The sequence below is a fragment of a genome, unplaced genomic scaffold, assembly GCF_019419815.1.
Source record: "Pyrus x bretschneideri cultivar Hongxiangsu unplaced genomic scaffold, Pyrus_bretschneideri_v1 Contig3, whole genome shotgun sequence".
In the NCBI taxonomy this organism is placed as follows: domain Eukaryota; kingdom Viridiplantae; phylum Streptophyta; class Magnoliopsida; order Rosales; family Rosaceae; genus Pyrus; species Pyrus x bretschneideri.
The window spans coordinates 2,385,642-2,402,274 of record NW_025999612.1 but is presented as its reverse complement, the minus strand read 5'-3'; the positions used below and the strand labels follow the sequence as shown (position 1 = coordinate 2,402,274).

Here is a 16,633-nt window from a genome sequence, read left to right as displayed (position 1 = left end):
TTTTCCAACCGATTTGCAAGAAAACGCCTTAGACCACAACCGCCCAACGCCTAAGCCGTTGTTTAGAACACTGCTCGAAGCCCATATCCAACTTGTGTTACGATCGGTGTCCGAGGCTAAGAATGCTAATTGTGCCTGATTGGCACGAGTCAACAGCGGCTGACTAGAATCAGTAGGAGTGGCTTCGGCTCCCTTAGTGCTACTTGTATTGGCAGCTGCTACACTAACACGTTCACCCTCATTATTTCCATGCACCTTAGCTCACAACTACTTCGTAAGCTCCGGAAACGATCGGGTACTCCATGTTTTAAGAAACATGTATCCTCAGTATGATGATTTTCTCCACAATAGGTACATTTCAAATCATCCTTGTTCTCCCGAGAGAACACACGAGGATTCAAATGAGGATAATTCGATCGATCCATTCAACTTTACTCCACTCGGCACAACTAAGGTATAACTTTGGATCATAACCGAGTTCAACATAGGGTTTGTACGTTGAACCTAAGATCCCTCGTTTCAGCTTTTGCTCAGAACTCGCATCTCCTTTGTTCACCATCTTGATGACGGTAATTAGCAGCAACGGCAGCACATGCACGGCGATGTGCTAGGGTTACAACAAGGAAACAAAATTTAAGGTTTGTATACGAACTCCGCTCCCGATACCAAATTGAAATATTTTGGTAGCATACTTCGATGATATCACTATTCGTTTAAGGTTACAATATATATAGGCACACGTGCCTTGTCTCACAAGGAAAATAATTAAAAATATTACAATAAAAAAAAAAAAAAAAACAAATTCTATTACTAGACTCCTAGAATATTTACAATTCATGACAACTTATGACTCAGGCCAACAATTTACTTATATAGCACGTACGTGAGATATTTTTCAACTCTATATGTTTTGAAGGTTAGAGTTTTCTTCAAAATTTTCTATTTGTTGCCCCTATATCAACTTGATCACCATTCATAATAGTCGCACAATACAATAAGCTGCAGAATAGACAAGCCATATCACAATTATTGTTACTCCATACATTATGGGTGCAAAGTATAATTACCATGCAATTATGGTTTGTTTAAAGAAATAAAACATCACAAGGTTTATATTTGAAAAATATTTCTTTAATCAACTCATACTTTAACTATGTTCTTTCACTTTATTTCAGGCTACTAGCCATTTGATTTACACTTTTATTCTCATAGTTTTTGTACTTGCACCTTTTTTTCTCCATTTATTTAATTGGCCCATATTATATTCATGAGATGAATTATGTGGGTTAGTAATCTATGTTCTAAATATAGTAATTATCCAGATTGAACAGCTAAAGCTTACCTGTACCTTATTTCTAAAGACTCAGTCAAACAATCTGGCATTGAGTTTAATCCCATAATTAGTATTTTCTGTTTATCCTCCAAAAGTGATGGAACTTTCTTCACGTGTCCTCCATATATACCAAGCAATTCACCTTCTCCACTCATTGACCAATTTAATTTTGGACCTGTAACCTCAACTTTTGCCAACTACAAGAAAAGCTGAGAGGTGGTGGAAAAATATCCGAGAGTTCAATCTCGAAATTCCAACCAATTTAGAGATTGAACTTTCATGATTTCTTGTTGAACGTTCATTACATCTTGTTGCAATCTTTCTTTTTGTCCCAGCTATTAAACCATCTTTTTCTGTTGATCGGAATATTTGGGACAGACGAGAAAAATGTCGTTCAGCGGAACCCAACAGAAATGCAAGGCTTGTGATAAGACCGTTCATTTCATTGACCAGTTATCTGCTGATGGTATTGCCTACCATAAGACCTGCTTCAAATGCAGTCATTGCAATGGACAACTTTCGGTAGGTTTGCATGCAATGACAATTTACGTACTGCTTTCATTATTTTTACAATTTAGCGGATAATATTCTATTCCTATATCGTAGATTGTGACTAAACCCTTGATTATATATTATAAGATTGTTGAAATTTTGTTTGAACCTGTAGTTTATATATTCACAATCTTATAACTGGTACAAGAAACACTAATAACTTGGAGGCTGAAAATAAAATTAGGGTGCATCTTTTGTGCGATTTAATGAATCATAGTCATAAATCTAATAGCATTTACAATCACAAGAGGCTAACAGATAAGTTGATCTTATTCACTTTTATACCTGAGGTCTCAAGTTTGGTTCACCCATTCCTTAATATCACATGTATAACAAAAAACAGAAACAATTACAATCATCTTCTTGTATGAGATTTTGGCTTTTAATTTAGATTGGCTCTCTAAATATAGTTAGCCACCTAGTAGGTTAGATGCACCCAAATACGTATATACTAACATATTGAAAAAGCACCCATTTACGTGTATATATATTAACATACTGAAAGAAGTTGAGGACATTAACAAAGAAATAAACAAGAAATGGATGGAGGATGAAGCGGCTGTTTTTGTGCTTTTATAGATGAGTAGTTATTCATCCATGGATGGAGTTTTATACTGCAAGCCTCATTTTGAGCAACTCTTCAAGGAGACTGGAAGCTTTTCTAAGAAATTTCAGACGTGTAAGATCCCTTTTCCCATTGCAATTCTCTTGGTACACAAATCTTTAACTAATTTTTTTTTTTTTTTTATTGATTTTTTCAAGTTTTGATGAGCTAAAACTGTTTTGTTCAATCTTGTTTGATGCAGCTGGAAAGTCACAAAATGAACTGGTACACATCCTATTCCTAATACATTATATTTTATATATGCTCAATGTTTTTTGTTTTTATTTTTATGTATGTGCGGTAAAACTTACACATTCTTTATATATGTAGACTAGGACCCCTAGCAAATTGTCCTCCATGTTCTCTGGGACCGTAGACAAATGTGCTGTATGCAACAAAACTGTGTATCCACTAGAGAAGGTTTGAATCCTACATATCTCAATTCAAAATTTTGCACTTCAAATTAATATTATATATTATTTTACAAACTCACGAAAATAGTACAGGATAACAAACTGAGTGAATAATATTTCTACTATATCTTGATGCGATAATATTTTTTGTGGTTGGCTTGAGGTTTGGTAAATTCCAGGAATTTTTTGTGACAGGTTACCATGGAGGGAGATTTTTACCACAAATCATGCTTTAGGTGTAACCATGGGGGTTGCTTCCTCTCACCATCAAACTGTGCTGCTCTGGATGGCATTCTATACTGCAAGCACCACTTTGCCCAACTGTTCAAGGAGAAGGGCAGCTATAGCCACCTTACCAAGACTGCTTCACTAAAGAAAAATGGAGCTACATTGCCGGAACCAAAACCTGAGGAATCGCAACCAGAACCAGCAGAAGAAACAGAAGCAAAACCAGAAACAGAAGTAGCACAAGAGACGCAAGATTCAGCCCCACAAGAGCAATCATGAAAATGTACACCAGCCAATGACATGTTCCATTAAGCTTGTGGTTTTGGGATTTTTAAAAGCAGGTCCAGAGGGATTCGATAACTGTGCCATTTTCAATCTTTTTCATCAAATGCCTGCTGAAGGGAAACATATAGATTAAGCTTTTCTTTGTAGAAAAGAGCATTTGAATTAATGTCTAATGAAATTGTAAAGCATGTTCAATTGTGAATTTCAATACATTTAAACTGAATGAAACTTAATTCTGTCCGACAAATGCAAACGGTAAATTGTATCATGCGTTGGAGTGAGTGATCAAAACTTGAAATAGACATGGTGGGTACATGTAGACCTGATATTCGTGTTGTGTTTTTCGTGTTTGTGTTGTTTTCGTGACATACTCGATATATTAATGGGTCGTGTCCTGTAACACCCATTAAAGTAAACAGATATTATGACTTGACCCGAAATCGACCCTTTAATATTACCAGGTAATATGACCCGACCCGTTATCTATTAAAGAAAATATATTTTAAATGAAAATAAAAAACATAATTTGACCCAACAAAAAATGGAAAACATATTACTAAATTAGTATATGCATACCACGTGGTCACATAAATATTACTTCTAAACATAAAAAGAACATTTATCCTTAAGTATTACATACTCCGAAATAAGAGACTAATGAAAAAACATTAGTACATTACTACAAAATACCAAATGTTCAAGGATATGCAAAATGGAGGGATATGCGTTTCAAGATTGAGGAATCTTGTGCGTTTTTTACAATAAAACCTTCAATTTTCATCAATCACCAAAGAAAATGGTATTAGAACTTTGACTTGATATATTGTTTTCAAGAATTATATTGATGATGTATTCATTAAGACTTTCCACATTAGCACTCTCTTCCACATAAACTAAGTATAAAAAACCAAACATTGTAAACCATTCAAATTTGTTTCGTATTTTTAAATTACTTGATATTTTTATTTATAATGTGTTTGGTATTTTTAAATTACTTGATATTTTTATTTTTACCGTGTTTTATAATTTTTTTTAATCTCACTATTTGCCTATAGTAAACTATGAAAATAAATAAATAAATAAAACTTAAAATTTTAAATTTATATAGAATAATAATACAATAATATATATTAATACAATATACTTTACAATATGGCTATTGAATTTTATGGTTAGTTTTTCTAGTAGTTTAAACAAATGAAAATTGTCAAAATAACTTTTTTCTTAATGTGTCAAAACAGGTTATCCGCGTGTCAGCCTCGTGTAAACCTGTTAAGGACCCGTTATTAACGGGTTCTTATTGTGTGACCCAATAACGACACGATTAGTTATCGTGTTGACTCAAAACCCATTATTTTCGTGTCATTTACGTGTTATGTTATGTAAGAAATTGCCAGGTTTACTTTAAAGTGAAGCAGTTTTTATTGAAAAAAAAAATAATTCCAAACTAGGCCTAACCATGCATCTTTGAATTGGATATTCAAAGGATAATATAATAAAAATACAAGAAATGTTTGATTAAAGGGGCTTTTGGATCTAGGTCCAAAAACATAGGTACTTTTTGGGACTGAGTCCAATTATTCAATTACATATTTTGATATCAATTTTGCCCCTTCAGATAAAAATATTTAAATTCTTTAATTTTTTTATCATTTATTTAGTTTTTAAATTTTGAATATTTAAATACTCAAACTAAAATATTATCTAGTAACCACCTACTATTTATGAAGAAAACAAAACCGATATAATCTGGTAACTACCTACCTATTGTATAGGAAGAAAATTGCTTTATACCTACAAAGCAGATATAATCTACCTGCAAAACAAAAATAAACTACCTATTGTATTGGAAGAAAAATGCTGGGAACCTACATGGCGGAACATAGAAATATAAATATGATATAATATACCTCCATTAAATGAACGAATTTGGAGGGAAGGACACAAAAATATCACCCATGAAAAGAAGTGTGACATCCCACATCGCCCAGGGGAGTGATCCTTATATGTATATTCTCATCTCTACCTAGCACGAAGTCTTTTGGGAGCTCACTGGTTTCGGGTTCCTTAGGAACTCTGAAGTTAAGCAAGTAGCGCGCGAGAGCATTCCCAGGATGGGTGACCCATCGGGAAGTTCTCGTGTGAGTTCCCAAAAATAAAACCATGAGGGCATGGTTGGGGCCCAAAGCGGACAATATCATGCTACAGTGGTGGAACGGGCCCGCGAAATGGTCCCCCCAGGCCGGGATGTGATAGTTTGGTATCAAAGCCTAACCCTGGTCGTGGTGTGCCGATGAGGACGTCGGGCCCCTAAGGGGGATGGATTGTGACATCCCACATCGCCCAGGGGAGTGATCTTTATATGTATATTCCCATCTCTACCTAGCACGAGCCCTTTTGGGAGCTCATTGGCTTCGGGTTCCAAGGGAACTCTGAAGTTAAGCGAGTAGCACGCGAGAGCATTCCCAGGATGGGTGACCCATCGGGAAGTTCTCGTGGGAGTTCCCAAAAACAAAACCATGAGGGTGTGGTTGGGGCTCAAAACGGACAATATCGTGTTACGGTGGTGGAGCAGGCCCGAGAAATGGTCCCCCCGGGCCGAGATGTGACAAGAAAAGACAAAAAAGAGGAGGATTAATAGAGGGAATTGTTTGGAAGAAGGAAAAAATGAGGGATGAAACGGACTGGGGGTTGAGGTGATTATATGGCTATAACTAATCCTACAATTAAGGGATTAGTTAAACGACAAATAATCCCATAATTAAGAAATTTTGTATATTTACAACAATTCGTAAGCCTAAGGGGTAAATATGGTACAAACCACAAATAAGCATACGTGGAATCTCAATTATTGGACCTATTTCTATGAGGTGGACTAAATTCTACTAATGGCTCACAAAATTGGATCTATATCATCCCTTGATTAAATTTGGAAAAAAAAACAAGGTGAAAGATTCATAATTCCAAAATTATCCCTCCTTAATTAAGATTTTAAAACAATCAATATTATTGTGAAAAACAAATCACTAACAGAATAAAACTACTCATAGTGGACAATTTTTTTCCTTTCGTTCTTTAAAATAAAAATATTTAAAACAAAGATAAAATTACAAAGATTGCCACAGGCTCGTGGCAAGAGGTTAACCTTCACATAGGATTAACATATTGATTAGAGCTTGCTCTTACCTTCAAATTTAATTATATAAGATTTGACATCTTATTTAAAGATAGTCTAAGAGCATCTCCAAAGGAGATGTCAAATTTTAAACATAAAATTTGAATTTGACAACCTATGTGGCATTTTGACATATTTCAAAATTTTACCTTCATCCGATATGCAAATTAAATATTATTTTATTACACTATTTTCTTTTCATTTTATTTTATTAAACTATTATTTTATGCCCCTTCTTTCTAGACTTCTCATTTTCTATAATTTCTGCAGATTTGATAAAAAAAAAAATTTTTTTGCAATTTCGATTCCCATTGTTTCTGCCATGGTCTCAACGCCAGAAACCTTTGTCCTCCCCAGCGCTTCCGATAACCTCGTCTCATCCGTCGATGCCACCCACTTCTCCTCCAACCTTTCTCTGTCAACCTTGCCCCAAAATCCTCCTATCTTTATCGTGGAAGCCATGGCAGCACTCCTCCGTCGTCATCGAACTTTTCCGTCATGGAATTCATGGCAGTACAGAAGCCCAAATTTCCCCAAATAATTTCAACCTCCCTCGTAATTTTTCTTCTGGGTGAAATTTCCTTCAGCCAAATTTCCCCAAATAGTTTCGCAGTCAAATTATCAAGTCATGCGATGATTTTCTTTGGGTAAATTGGGTATAAGGGAAGCCACTGACCTTTTCCGTGCATGTTGGGGTCCCAAATTCGGAGACTTTGAGATGGGATTTTGGCGGGAAAAAGGTAGTGTGCTGCGAAGAAAGAGCAGAGGGTAGTGTGCTACGGAGAGAGAGAAAGCGTGCAAAGAGAGTTCCAGATCTGATAAAAAAATTAATAAAAAAATATTTGACACTGCTGTCAAATTTGACAGCAAGGTGGAGAGCTGCCATTCCATATCATGCCACATCAGATTTGGTTTTTCGGTGGGAAATCATTGTTGCTGCCTTTTATAACTATTAATGCTGAGATGCCAAATTGTCCAAATCAGCATTAACAGTCATAAAAGGCAACAACAATGATTTTCAACCGAAAAGCCAAATCTGATGTGGCATGACATGGAATGGCAGCTCTCCCCGTTGCTGTCAAATTGTCAATGCTTTTTTTATTAATTTTTTATCAGATCTGGAACTCTCTTTGCGCTCTCTCTCTCTTTCTCTCTCCACAGCACACTACCCTCTGCTCTTTCTCTTCACAGCACACTACCCTTTTCCCACCAAAATCCCATCTCAAAGTCTCCGAATTTGGGACCCCAACATGCACGGAGAAGGTCAGCAACTTCCCTCATACCCAATTTACCCAAAGAAAATCATCACATGATTTGATAATTTGACTGCAAAACTATTTAGCGAAAGGAAATTTCACCAGAAGAAAAATTACGAAGGAGGTTGAAATTATTTGGGGAAATTTGGGCTTCTGTACTGCCATGACTTCCATGACGAAAAGGTCCGACGATGACGGAGGAGTGCTGCCATGGCTTCCACGATAAAGATAGGAGGATTTTGGGGCGGGGTTGACAGAGAAAGGTTGGAGGAGAAGTGGGTAGCACCGGCAGATGAGACAAGGTTACCGAAAGCATTGGGGAGGACAAAGATTTCTGGCATTGAGACCATGGAAGAAGCAATGGGAATCAAAATTGCAGAAATTTTTTTTTTATCAAATCTGTAGAAATTGCAGAAAATGAGAAGTCTAGAAAGAAGGGGCATAAAATAATAGTTTAATAAAATAAAATGAGAAGAAAATAGGGTAATAAAATAATATGAAGAGTAAAGTTTTGAAATATATCAAATATTGTTAAATTCAAATTTAAAATTTGATATCTCCTTTGCAGATGGTTAAGTAGGCAAGTACCTAGTACTCATGCCAATTTTCAAAGATTCGGATAAACGCCACGTCGCGCTCTCCGGCGGATAATAGAACTTGTTCGTTCGTTCCCCAAAACCTCCAAAGCCTTTCACCCAGTAATCTTTACTATTATCTGAAACTGCATCCATTACCACACTCTAAATTCTGATGAGCTTAGCTGTTCCTTTCTCTCTCTAGAAATGGACGGTTTCTCTCTCTCCCTCACCACCAACACCACCCCTTTCTTTCTCACTCGCACTCGTCTTCTTCCTTCATTTTCTTCCACAACCCAAAATTTCCCTCCGAGGCACAAGAAATGGGTTGTTTTCGGTTCCAGGGAGGAGCCAAAGCTCGACCCTTTGGACCAAATGGAGCTCAAGTTCGGTCGCTTGATCGGCGAGGACCCCAAACTTACGATTGCCAAGGTATCTATGTGTTGTGTTTGCACAACAAACAGTTGTTTGATAAAATTTGCATACGAACTTGTTAGAATTGGTAGATAAACCTTTTAGTTTCTCTAAGATGTTATTGTCTTTAAATTGTAGATTTTGGGTAGAAAAAGTAAACCCAGAAGCTAGTTATATGGTAATTTAGAAGATTTCTCTGTGTATATGTATATGTGTCTCTGTGTGTGTGTGTGTGTGAGAGAGAGAGAGAGAGAGAGAGAGAGAGAGGGAGAGAGAGAGAGAGAGACTCTGTGTGTGTGTTTATGTATGAATTGTTATGGCATGGTGGTTCTATTGGATTCTTTTTTTTATTTTTTATTTTTTTTGAGAATGTTATTATTCTGTATTGTAGATTTTGGGAAGAAAAGCAAACCCAGAAGCTAGTTATATGGATATTGAGAAAAGTTTTTACAAGAACAAGGGTAAAATTGTAGAGATAAAGGAAGTACCTTTTGATGGGGCCAAGGAAGTTCAAACCAGCCAAGAAAAGGAGGTACCTTTAGATGGGCCTAAGGAAGTTCAGTCATCTAGGTCATTGGATGGTGTGAACTTGGTCCGACCGGTGCCAAAGAAAGGAGTTAAATTTGAAGTGGATGATAAGCCAAGAGTGTCGCTGAATAAGAACCTGAGACGCCCAGTTTCCAAGCCCGTGGAACCTACTAAACGTAGTGTTCCTAATGTTATTTTGAGAAAGCCGACTTTGTTTAATGAGGATGACGTTGAAGATATGCCTTCAAGGTTGCAAATTAAACCGAATTTGTCCTTGAAGATGAGGATTAAGCAACCAAAGGAGAAGTTTAGTGATATGACATTGTTGAGAAAACCGCAACCAGTGAGTGTTGATGAAAGTAGCGAAAATAAACAAGAGCAATCTAGTGATGCGGATAAGAATGTCATTGGTGACGCAGAAATGGAGAAGTGGAGAGAAGAAAATGATAAAGTTAGTGGTTTTACTTTATTAGAAAAACCCAAAGCAACTGGCGTCATAACAAAGAGTGAAGATGATAATGAGCAACCTGAGAATGGCGAATCTAGTATCGTTGATACTGTTGAAGATAATGATAGCTCCAAGGATTTGTCTGAATTTACTGCAACTAGCACAACAAGAAACAGTCTTGAAGAATCCAAAGATGGTCCTGGTCAAAAGGATGACACCCTTATAGGTACTACTCTATGTTGCTTTATAGAATTTCTTCAGCTAGGATTGTCAAATTAATATTGTGCTCGAAATTTTAAGGATTGCAGCCATATGAGCAGAGCACTATGGAGTCCAGTGAGGAGGTATCTGGTTCGAGTGAACTGTCTGATACAAGCTTACCTGTTTCTAATGTTGACTTGACGATGGACACTGCATTACAAGGAAAACCGAAAAGGTAAATGAAAGGAGTTTCAAATGTTTATGTCTCAACTCTAAGTTTATATTTGGCCTGATTAGCAGGTTGTTTTCTTATAGATTAAACAAACCTGTTAACGATGAAGAGAGCATTTTTGTTGGCTCTGAAAATATGCGAGAATCACTAATTGAGGTCAGTGCTTTTTTCACATTTAACTCGGATTTTTCCTTAACTTGAATTTTTTTCTGTTACAAAAAATTCATATTCTATAAATCTATAGGGTCATGAAGATGCTGATTGGGTTATGGCTGAAAATATGGTTAAAAAAGGAGACAGGGGAGATGTAGAACTGATAAGTGCTAGCACCAGGGGTTTTGTTGTAAGTACACTTTGGACAGCCATTTCATAGGCTCCTAGTTGTTCTGCACTGTTTTTTATTAACCATATTTACTTTCCATCTACACTTTGGACAGCCATTTCATAGGCTCCTATTTGTTCTGTACTGTTTTTTATTAACCATATTTACTTTCCATCTGACCTTTCTGAGTTTGAGTTTACCTTTACGACAGGTATCTTTCCGCTCTTTAATTGGATTTCTGCCATACCGTAATCTTTCTTCCAAGTGGAAGTTCTTAGCTTTTGAGTCATGGTTGAGACAGAAGGGCTTAGACCCGTCATTGTACAGGCGAAATCTAGGAATTATTGGAAGTTACGATATGGTGGAATCAAATACTCTTCCTAATCCAAGCCTAGAAGATCCTGATACAGATACAAAAAGTGAGGAAGTAGTTTCGCCAGATATGAAATTGGAAGACCTTCTTACGATTTATGACCAAGAGAAAATCAAATTCTTATCATCATTTGTTGGCCAGGTTTGAAGAAAGTGACCTGAATTAGAACATTACTGCTGCATTTGGAAACATCAGTGTCATCATTTATTCCTTTAAATTAATTTTTGGAAACTTAATTTTGTAGAAAATCAGAGTACAGGTGGTGTTGGCCAACAGAAAGTTTGGGAAGCTGGTATTTTCAGTGAGGCCAAAAGAGAAGGAAGAGTCGGTTGAGAGAAAAAGAAGTCTCATGGTGAGAAGGCGGCCACTTTCATTTTTGATGTATCTTGAATGCTGTTTGTTTTTCCTTTATTCTTTTAGTATTCTTTTTAAGCTACAGTATTTGGTAACAACTATTTCCATTTCTGTATTTAAGAGATCATCATGTTCAACATTTTCCGAAGAGTCGAAGACTAACCAATTTTTTTATTGTTAAGGGTGGTGGAAAAGTGTTTGTGTGTGTGTATAAACTTCCTGAAGCTGATTGTGAGAAATCAGTTTTTTATATTTTGTTTTTAGTATGTAAGGACTACATTTCTGGTTGGAACCTGGGAAAGGGAATTGGTCTCTGGAAATTAATTAATATGATTTCTGGTATATGCTATATGTGTAAGTTGATTAAAATGATTTCTGGTTGGAACCTGAGCAAGAACATATCCTTTCCTCCCAAAATTGGAACTTATTAGTTCATCCAAATATATTTGTAAGTTGGTCTGAAAAATCTCTTTTACGTAGGTGATTCTTATATAACTGAGAAGCAATCTTGTCACTAATATATTAAGTGTCTGAAGGCCATGTTCTCTCGAAAGCTTATTGTACAATTCCGAGTATGAACTATGTTGTTTTAGACTCTTATGGTAATTCTTATGGCAGGCAAAACTTCAAGTTGGAGATGTCGTGAAATGCTGCATCAAGAAAATTACTTATTTTGGTGTTTTTGTTGAGGTAACTGAAAGGTTTTCCGCTCATTGTCTCTGGAAGTGGAAAAATACTTTACTCGGTTGTTGTGATATCACAGTTTTTGTTCCACTATGAGATTTTTTGTATGTATAAGTTATTCAAAATAATCTGTTGATGGATTGCCTTGCTACCATCTGGCTTTGGCACAATTCTTTGTGCTATATTTCATTAGTTTAAGGGTCCTGAAAATGGAGCCAAGACTGGGATACCTAGTTTTTCTCACAAAAATGAACCTAGTTAAAATTTATGTAGGTTGAGGGAGTGCCTGCATTAATCCATCAGACAGAAATATCTTGGGACGCTACTGTGGATCCCTCTTCTTACTTCAAAGTTGGCCAGGTAATTTGGTCAATGATCAAACTGTAGGATACTATTTCAAATTCAGTCTATTCCACTGAAGTTTGTGATTTGTACTTAGTTCGTTAGCAACTTTTAGAGTTTCAGTGTTTCTTACTGTTTTGCTACTTTCTCTCTGCATCTTGTTTATCACATAAAGAAACTCTTTCTGATCTCAGATTATGGAGGCAAAAGTTTACCAACTGGATTTTGCACTTGAACGTATCTTCTTGTCATTAAAGGAGATATTGGTAATGTATATCTTATGGATTTTGTAAGCACACATATCTAATTTTGATTGATGAGATATTCAATTACTAAGAAAGATTCATTCGTGTTTTTTGCAGCCAGATCCATTGATGGAAACCTTGGAGTCTGTGGTTGGTGATCGTGATAGTTTAGATGGGAGATTAGAAGCAGCACAAGCAGATACTGAGGTTTACTTATTTTTGTTCACATGTTGAGTGGGATATATTAGTCTAGTTACATCATCATACTTGTGGACAGCATAGCGCATACTTGTAATGTTTATATGCTAACGCCAGCTTTAGTTAAGAATAAGAGAAATCAAATGCTTTTTCCAAAACTAAAAATCAAAAATAGAAAATAAATGCATAAACCATAAAGCAGTTAACAGATTTTGTTTAGAGTGGAAGACATTTGGGAATTTTGTTGTTGCAAGGATTTAAATCAGCAAGAACAGATTTTGTTTAGAATCATGCCATGACATGAACAAGAAAGTAGCATGTTTTATGTATTTTTTCCTTTTTGGTATAGAATGTGATTTATGGTGATAATTTAATTTGCTATTGTACTTAATCTATATGTGATCATGCATGAATCTAATTTCACTTGTCATATGTTTATCTCTTTGATGAAAAAAAAATAGAAGATGTAACCTCAATGATACTATTATACGTATGTAAACTATCTGGTAACTTCATGAGCTGACTCTATATATGATGTTTCTATTGCATATCAACACGTTATCTGATTCAATAGTTTTGACAGTGGGCTGCTGTCGACTGTCTTATCAAAGAGCTGCAACAAACCGAACGAATCCAGTCTGTCTCAAAAGGTCGCTATTTCTTGAGCCCAGGGTTAGCTCCAACATTTCAGGTACGAACACCTAACATTTCTTGATCAAGGTTAAGGTTGATAGAAAGCAGGGTACGATTATGTACTTTAAATTGCACTGTCATGTAATTTGCTTGATCAAGGTTAATCACCAAACTTTTAGATTTATGACTATTGGTTATGAATTTGTTGCTGTGTCTAGTAATCTAAATTTGTATGTGGGAACGTATTTAGGGATTTTATAATTTTACAGAATAAAAACGTACCTTGTTTCTCATTTGAAAGACTGTAAGGTAACATGACTATGGTGCATGGTTGATGAGTTTGTTCAACAGACTGCACAAATGCTTAACAATGTGTTGTAACCAATACATTAATTGTTCAAGGAATCTGATTCGGTTGGGAGTCTATCCCTTTCTAATGCTTTTTGTGTTGTATTAGTATGCTGGAAAATGTCTCTTCTTTGACCTGGACTTCTTAGCGTCATGTTTTTGCTAGAAAAACTAGTTCAGCTTATATTTGTCTAAATCTGTGTCCACTTCTTCAAAATAGTTTACTTATCTTGCCGAACTCAAATATCTGCTTTGGATCTATCTTTTCAATGCAGGTTTATATGGCATCCATGTTTGAGAATCAGTACAAGTTACTTGCTCGATCGGAAAATAAAGTACAAGAGGTGAGTTGTGGAAACCACAGCAGTTTTGCCTTCAAGGCTTCAGTTACTATTTTCCTTTTTTATTCCTTAAAAAAAAAAAGAAAAAAACAATGCTTATCTCAATCTAATTATCTTGCTTTTAAGGCATTAGAAGTGCTTATTAAAAAGCAAGCATTTTAGTGACTTTAGAGCAAAGAATCAATTATCGATTGCATTACTCTTTTTTTTCAGGTAATAGTTCAAACTTCACTGGACAAAGAAGAGATGAAATCTGTGATTCTAACATGTACAAGCAGGGTAGGCTAGTTCTGTTCTTATCCGAGTTGTAAGTGCTGCGAGTGCAGTTTCGTTCTTGATAGGCATCATTTGGAATTTTGTAAAGGTAGAAAAGGAAATTGTTTCCATGGCGGGGAGGATTGAAATTGTTTCTTCATTTTGTAGAGATGGGGATCTGTAAATCCTCCAAGCTATAATTTAGAGTTATTAGTTTATGAATGCAGAAAGCTCCTTTTCCTTTCTATTGTATCTCCTTTTTTATCTTTGGGGATCCAAATCCAAGTTTGGTACTAATTTAGGATTGGTTTGGTATTGTTGTGCTTGAAAAAAAAACTGTTTCTGCTGTACTATGAGAATAAGCAGCTGTGAAATAAAGCAGTAGAGTGTTTGGTAAACATTTTTGTAAAAGTGCTTTTGGAAAAAAAAGCAGTATTATAGTGTTTGTTATACTTTTATGTAAAACAGTTGTGGCTCTGTGAAATGATTAAGAAGGGTATAATACTAGATATGTCATTAATTTAATTTTCTTAACAAATAAAGGTGAATTACTAATATACTTTATTTTTAAAAGAAAAATATTTATAACATCTTTGAGTGCAATTGCAATCTCATACATCTTTAAAACATTTCAATCTTATACATTTACTTACATTTTCATTACAATTTCATACTTCTGTTAAAAATTCTGTGAAGTTTACAGTTAACTGATGATGTGGCAATTAAATTTTTCACATAGATAAAAAAAAATTATAAGATAAATCAATATGAAAAAATATGTAATTTTTTTATGTTAAATGGGCCCACCCCTTCAATGTGCATCTGTAATTCTGCATTTCTATCTCCATTTGACTCCATTACGAGAGAGATCATTGCCCAAGCATCATCTCTGTCGTGATCATCGACCATCACACAGCCATCACCACCACTACAGCATCCTTGAGCCGTTTCGCCGCTATGGTGCTCCCGTCGTTCAGCACCACCTCGTACACCGCCCCCAAGTTCTCTTTCCCCGACATCTCTATCAACACCCACATCAAATCCTCCAACTCAAGTTGCTGCCTTCGGTAAAAAAACACTAGCTTGCTTCTGTTGAAATTGAGAAAATATTGAATCTTTGCTGTAGTGGAATCGAAGCTTGGCAACCAGATGAAGCCAATTCAAATCTCGAAAGTTCATAACGTTGATTGAGATTGGAAGTTGTGGTGGGGGTTCAAAAAGGGGTTGCAATCAAATTATATAGGAATTTTGATGTGGCAGGAGGTGGAGGTTTGAGCTGGGAATGAAGTTCCAGGTTGGGGATTGGGTTTGGGGCGATAAGTTGGGAGCGAACGAGTGAGACGGGAGGGAGAGAACCAGTGAGATGCAGAGTAAGGAAGAAGATGACGCGAGAGGTGAGGGTAGGATCGGCATATGCAAACTTTCATTAAACATTACTGTTCACCTGTGTTTCTAAAATAAAAAGTTGGTTTTTGAAAGCAGCAAATAGCTGCTTCCATTTTTCAACTGTTTCTCGCAATAATTTTGAAAATAAGTGCTTTGTTGTTGAGTTACCAAACACAATATTGAGCTCAACTTTTTTTCATTCCTGGTTTTAAAAAAAATTTAAGCAGTACCAAACTGGTACTTAGTTGACACACCCCGACCGAAATCAAGGCGTGCTGGCTGTCACGTGAGAGTGACGTAACCCTGTGCACAGTTCGAAAGTATAAATAATAATAGAAAAGCGAATAAATAAAAACCAAACTACTAGATAAACTGGTTAAAGTAATACACTAGTGTAAGACTAAGTGTGATAAATATAATCAGAGCACAAAAAGCCTAAGTGCAGTCCAGTAGGATGAATACTAATTACACAACACCCAAAAGTGATCCTACATTTATGTTGTTCTGTCAGAACCACCGTCAAAGTCCTTGTGAGCCACCAAAGCGCTTCTACCTAAAACCTAGAGGGGCGCAAAACAGAAAGTGTGAGTGGGCAAAAACAAAACTTTTCAAAATCATTTCATTCTCAAAAGTTCTAACCCCTCTCCGTAAAACCTGTATAATTTCCCAGAAAATAGAATACACACACACACACACACACCCCAACCATGCTCAGAATAGCAACATTCACAAATATGCCATGTCAAATATCTCAGCATAAATATGAAAATCAGGTGATATTAATCAATGCAAATGATATGTCAGCCAGAGTCACTTAACGTGACCTGTACTGCTGAATCTAGAGCTTAATCCACATCTCAACAACTATACTTGCACACGAGTCGGAACCACCTAAGTGGTCTGTACGA

At 36.0% G+C, this 16,633-nt stretch overlaps 2 protein-coding genes across 2 annotated transcripts; both read left to right on the top strand.

The window, feature by feature from the left end:
- The first annotated feature begins 1,522 nt into the window (after positions 1-1,522).
- Positions 1,523-3,654, top strand: LOC103958501 (LIM domain-containing protein WLIM2b-like). Its single transcript, XM_009370767.3, has 5 exons — positions 1,523-1,855; positions 2,465-2,564; positions 2,692-2,714; positions 2,820-2,909; positions 3,098-3,654. The coding sequence occupies exons 1-5, from the start codon at positions 1,721-1,723 to the stop codon at positions 3,407-3,409; spliced, it is 660 nt and encodes a 219-aa protein (XP_009369042.2). The 5' UTR covers positions 1,523-1,720; the 3' UTR covers positions 3,410-3,654.
- A 4,806-nt stretch (positions 3,655-8,460) lies between these two features.
- LOC103942167 lies at positions 8,461-14,584 on the top strand. Its single transcript, XM_009352375.3, has 14 exons — positions 8,461-8,853; positions 9,227-10,037; positions 10,112-10,247; positions 10,328-10,400; positions 10,489-10,587; positions 10,778-11,080; positions 11,184-11,291; positions 11,912-11,983; positions 12,251-12,337; positions 12,514-12,585; positions 12,682-12,771; positions 13,346-13,453; positions 14,019-14,087; positions 14,298-14,584. The coding sequence occupies exons 1-14, from the start codon at positions 8,629-8,631 to the stop codon at positions 14,370-14,372; spliced, it is 2,328 nt and encodes a 775-aa protein (XP_009350650.2). The 5' UTR covers positions 8,461-8,628; the 3' UTR covers positions 14,373-14,584.
- Positions 14,585-16,633: the final 2,049 nt, after the last annotated feature.

Excerpts from the sequence above, each read along its gene's own strand:
- LOC103958501 (XM_009370767.3), top strand. The coding sequence starts at position 1,721 with ATGTCGTTCAGCGGAACCCAACAGAAATGCAAGGCTTGTGATAAGACC. Across the intron at positions 2,715-2,819 it reads GAAAGTCACAAAATGAACTG|ACTAGGACCCCTAGCAAATT; the intron begins GTACACATCCTA and ends TTATATATGTAG. Across the intron at positions 2,910-3,097 it reads CTGTGTATCCACTAGAGAAG|GTTACCATGGAGGGAGATTT; the intron begins GTTTGAATCCTA and ends TTTTTGTGACAG.
- LOC103942167 (XM_009352375.3), top strand. The coding sequence starts at position 8,629 with ATGGACGGTTTCTCTCTCTCCCTCACCACCAACACCACCCCTTTCTTT. Across the intron at positions 10,588-10,777 it reads CTAGCACCAGGGGTTTTGTT|GTATCTTTCCGCTCTTTAAT; the intron begins GTAAGTACACTT and ends CCTTTACGACAG. Across the intron at positions 12,338-12,513 it reads CTTACTTCAAAGTTGGCCAG|ATTATGGAGGCAAAAGTTTA; the intron begins GTAATTTGGTCA and ends TTCTGATCTCAG.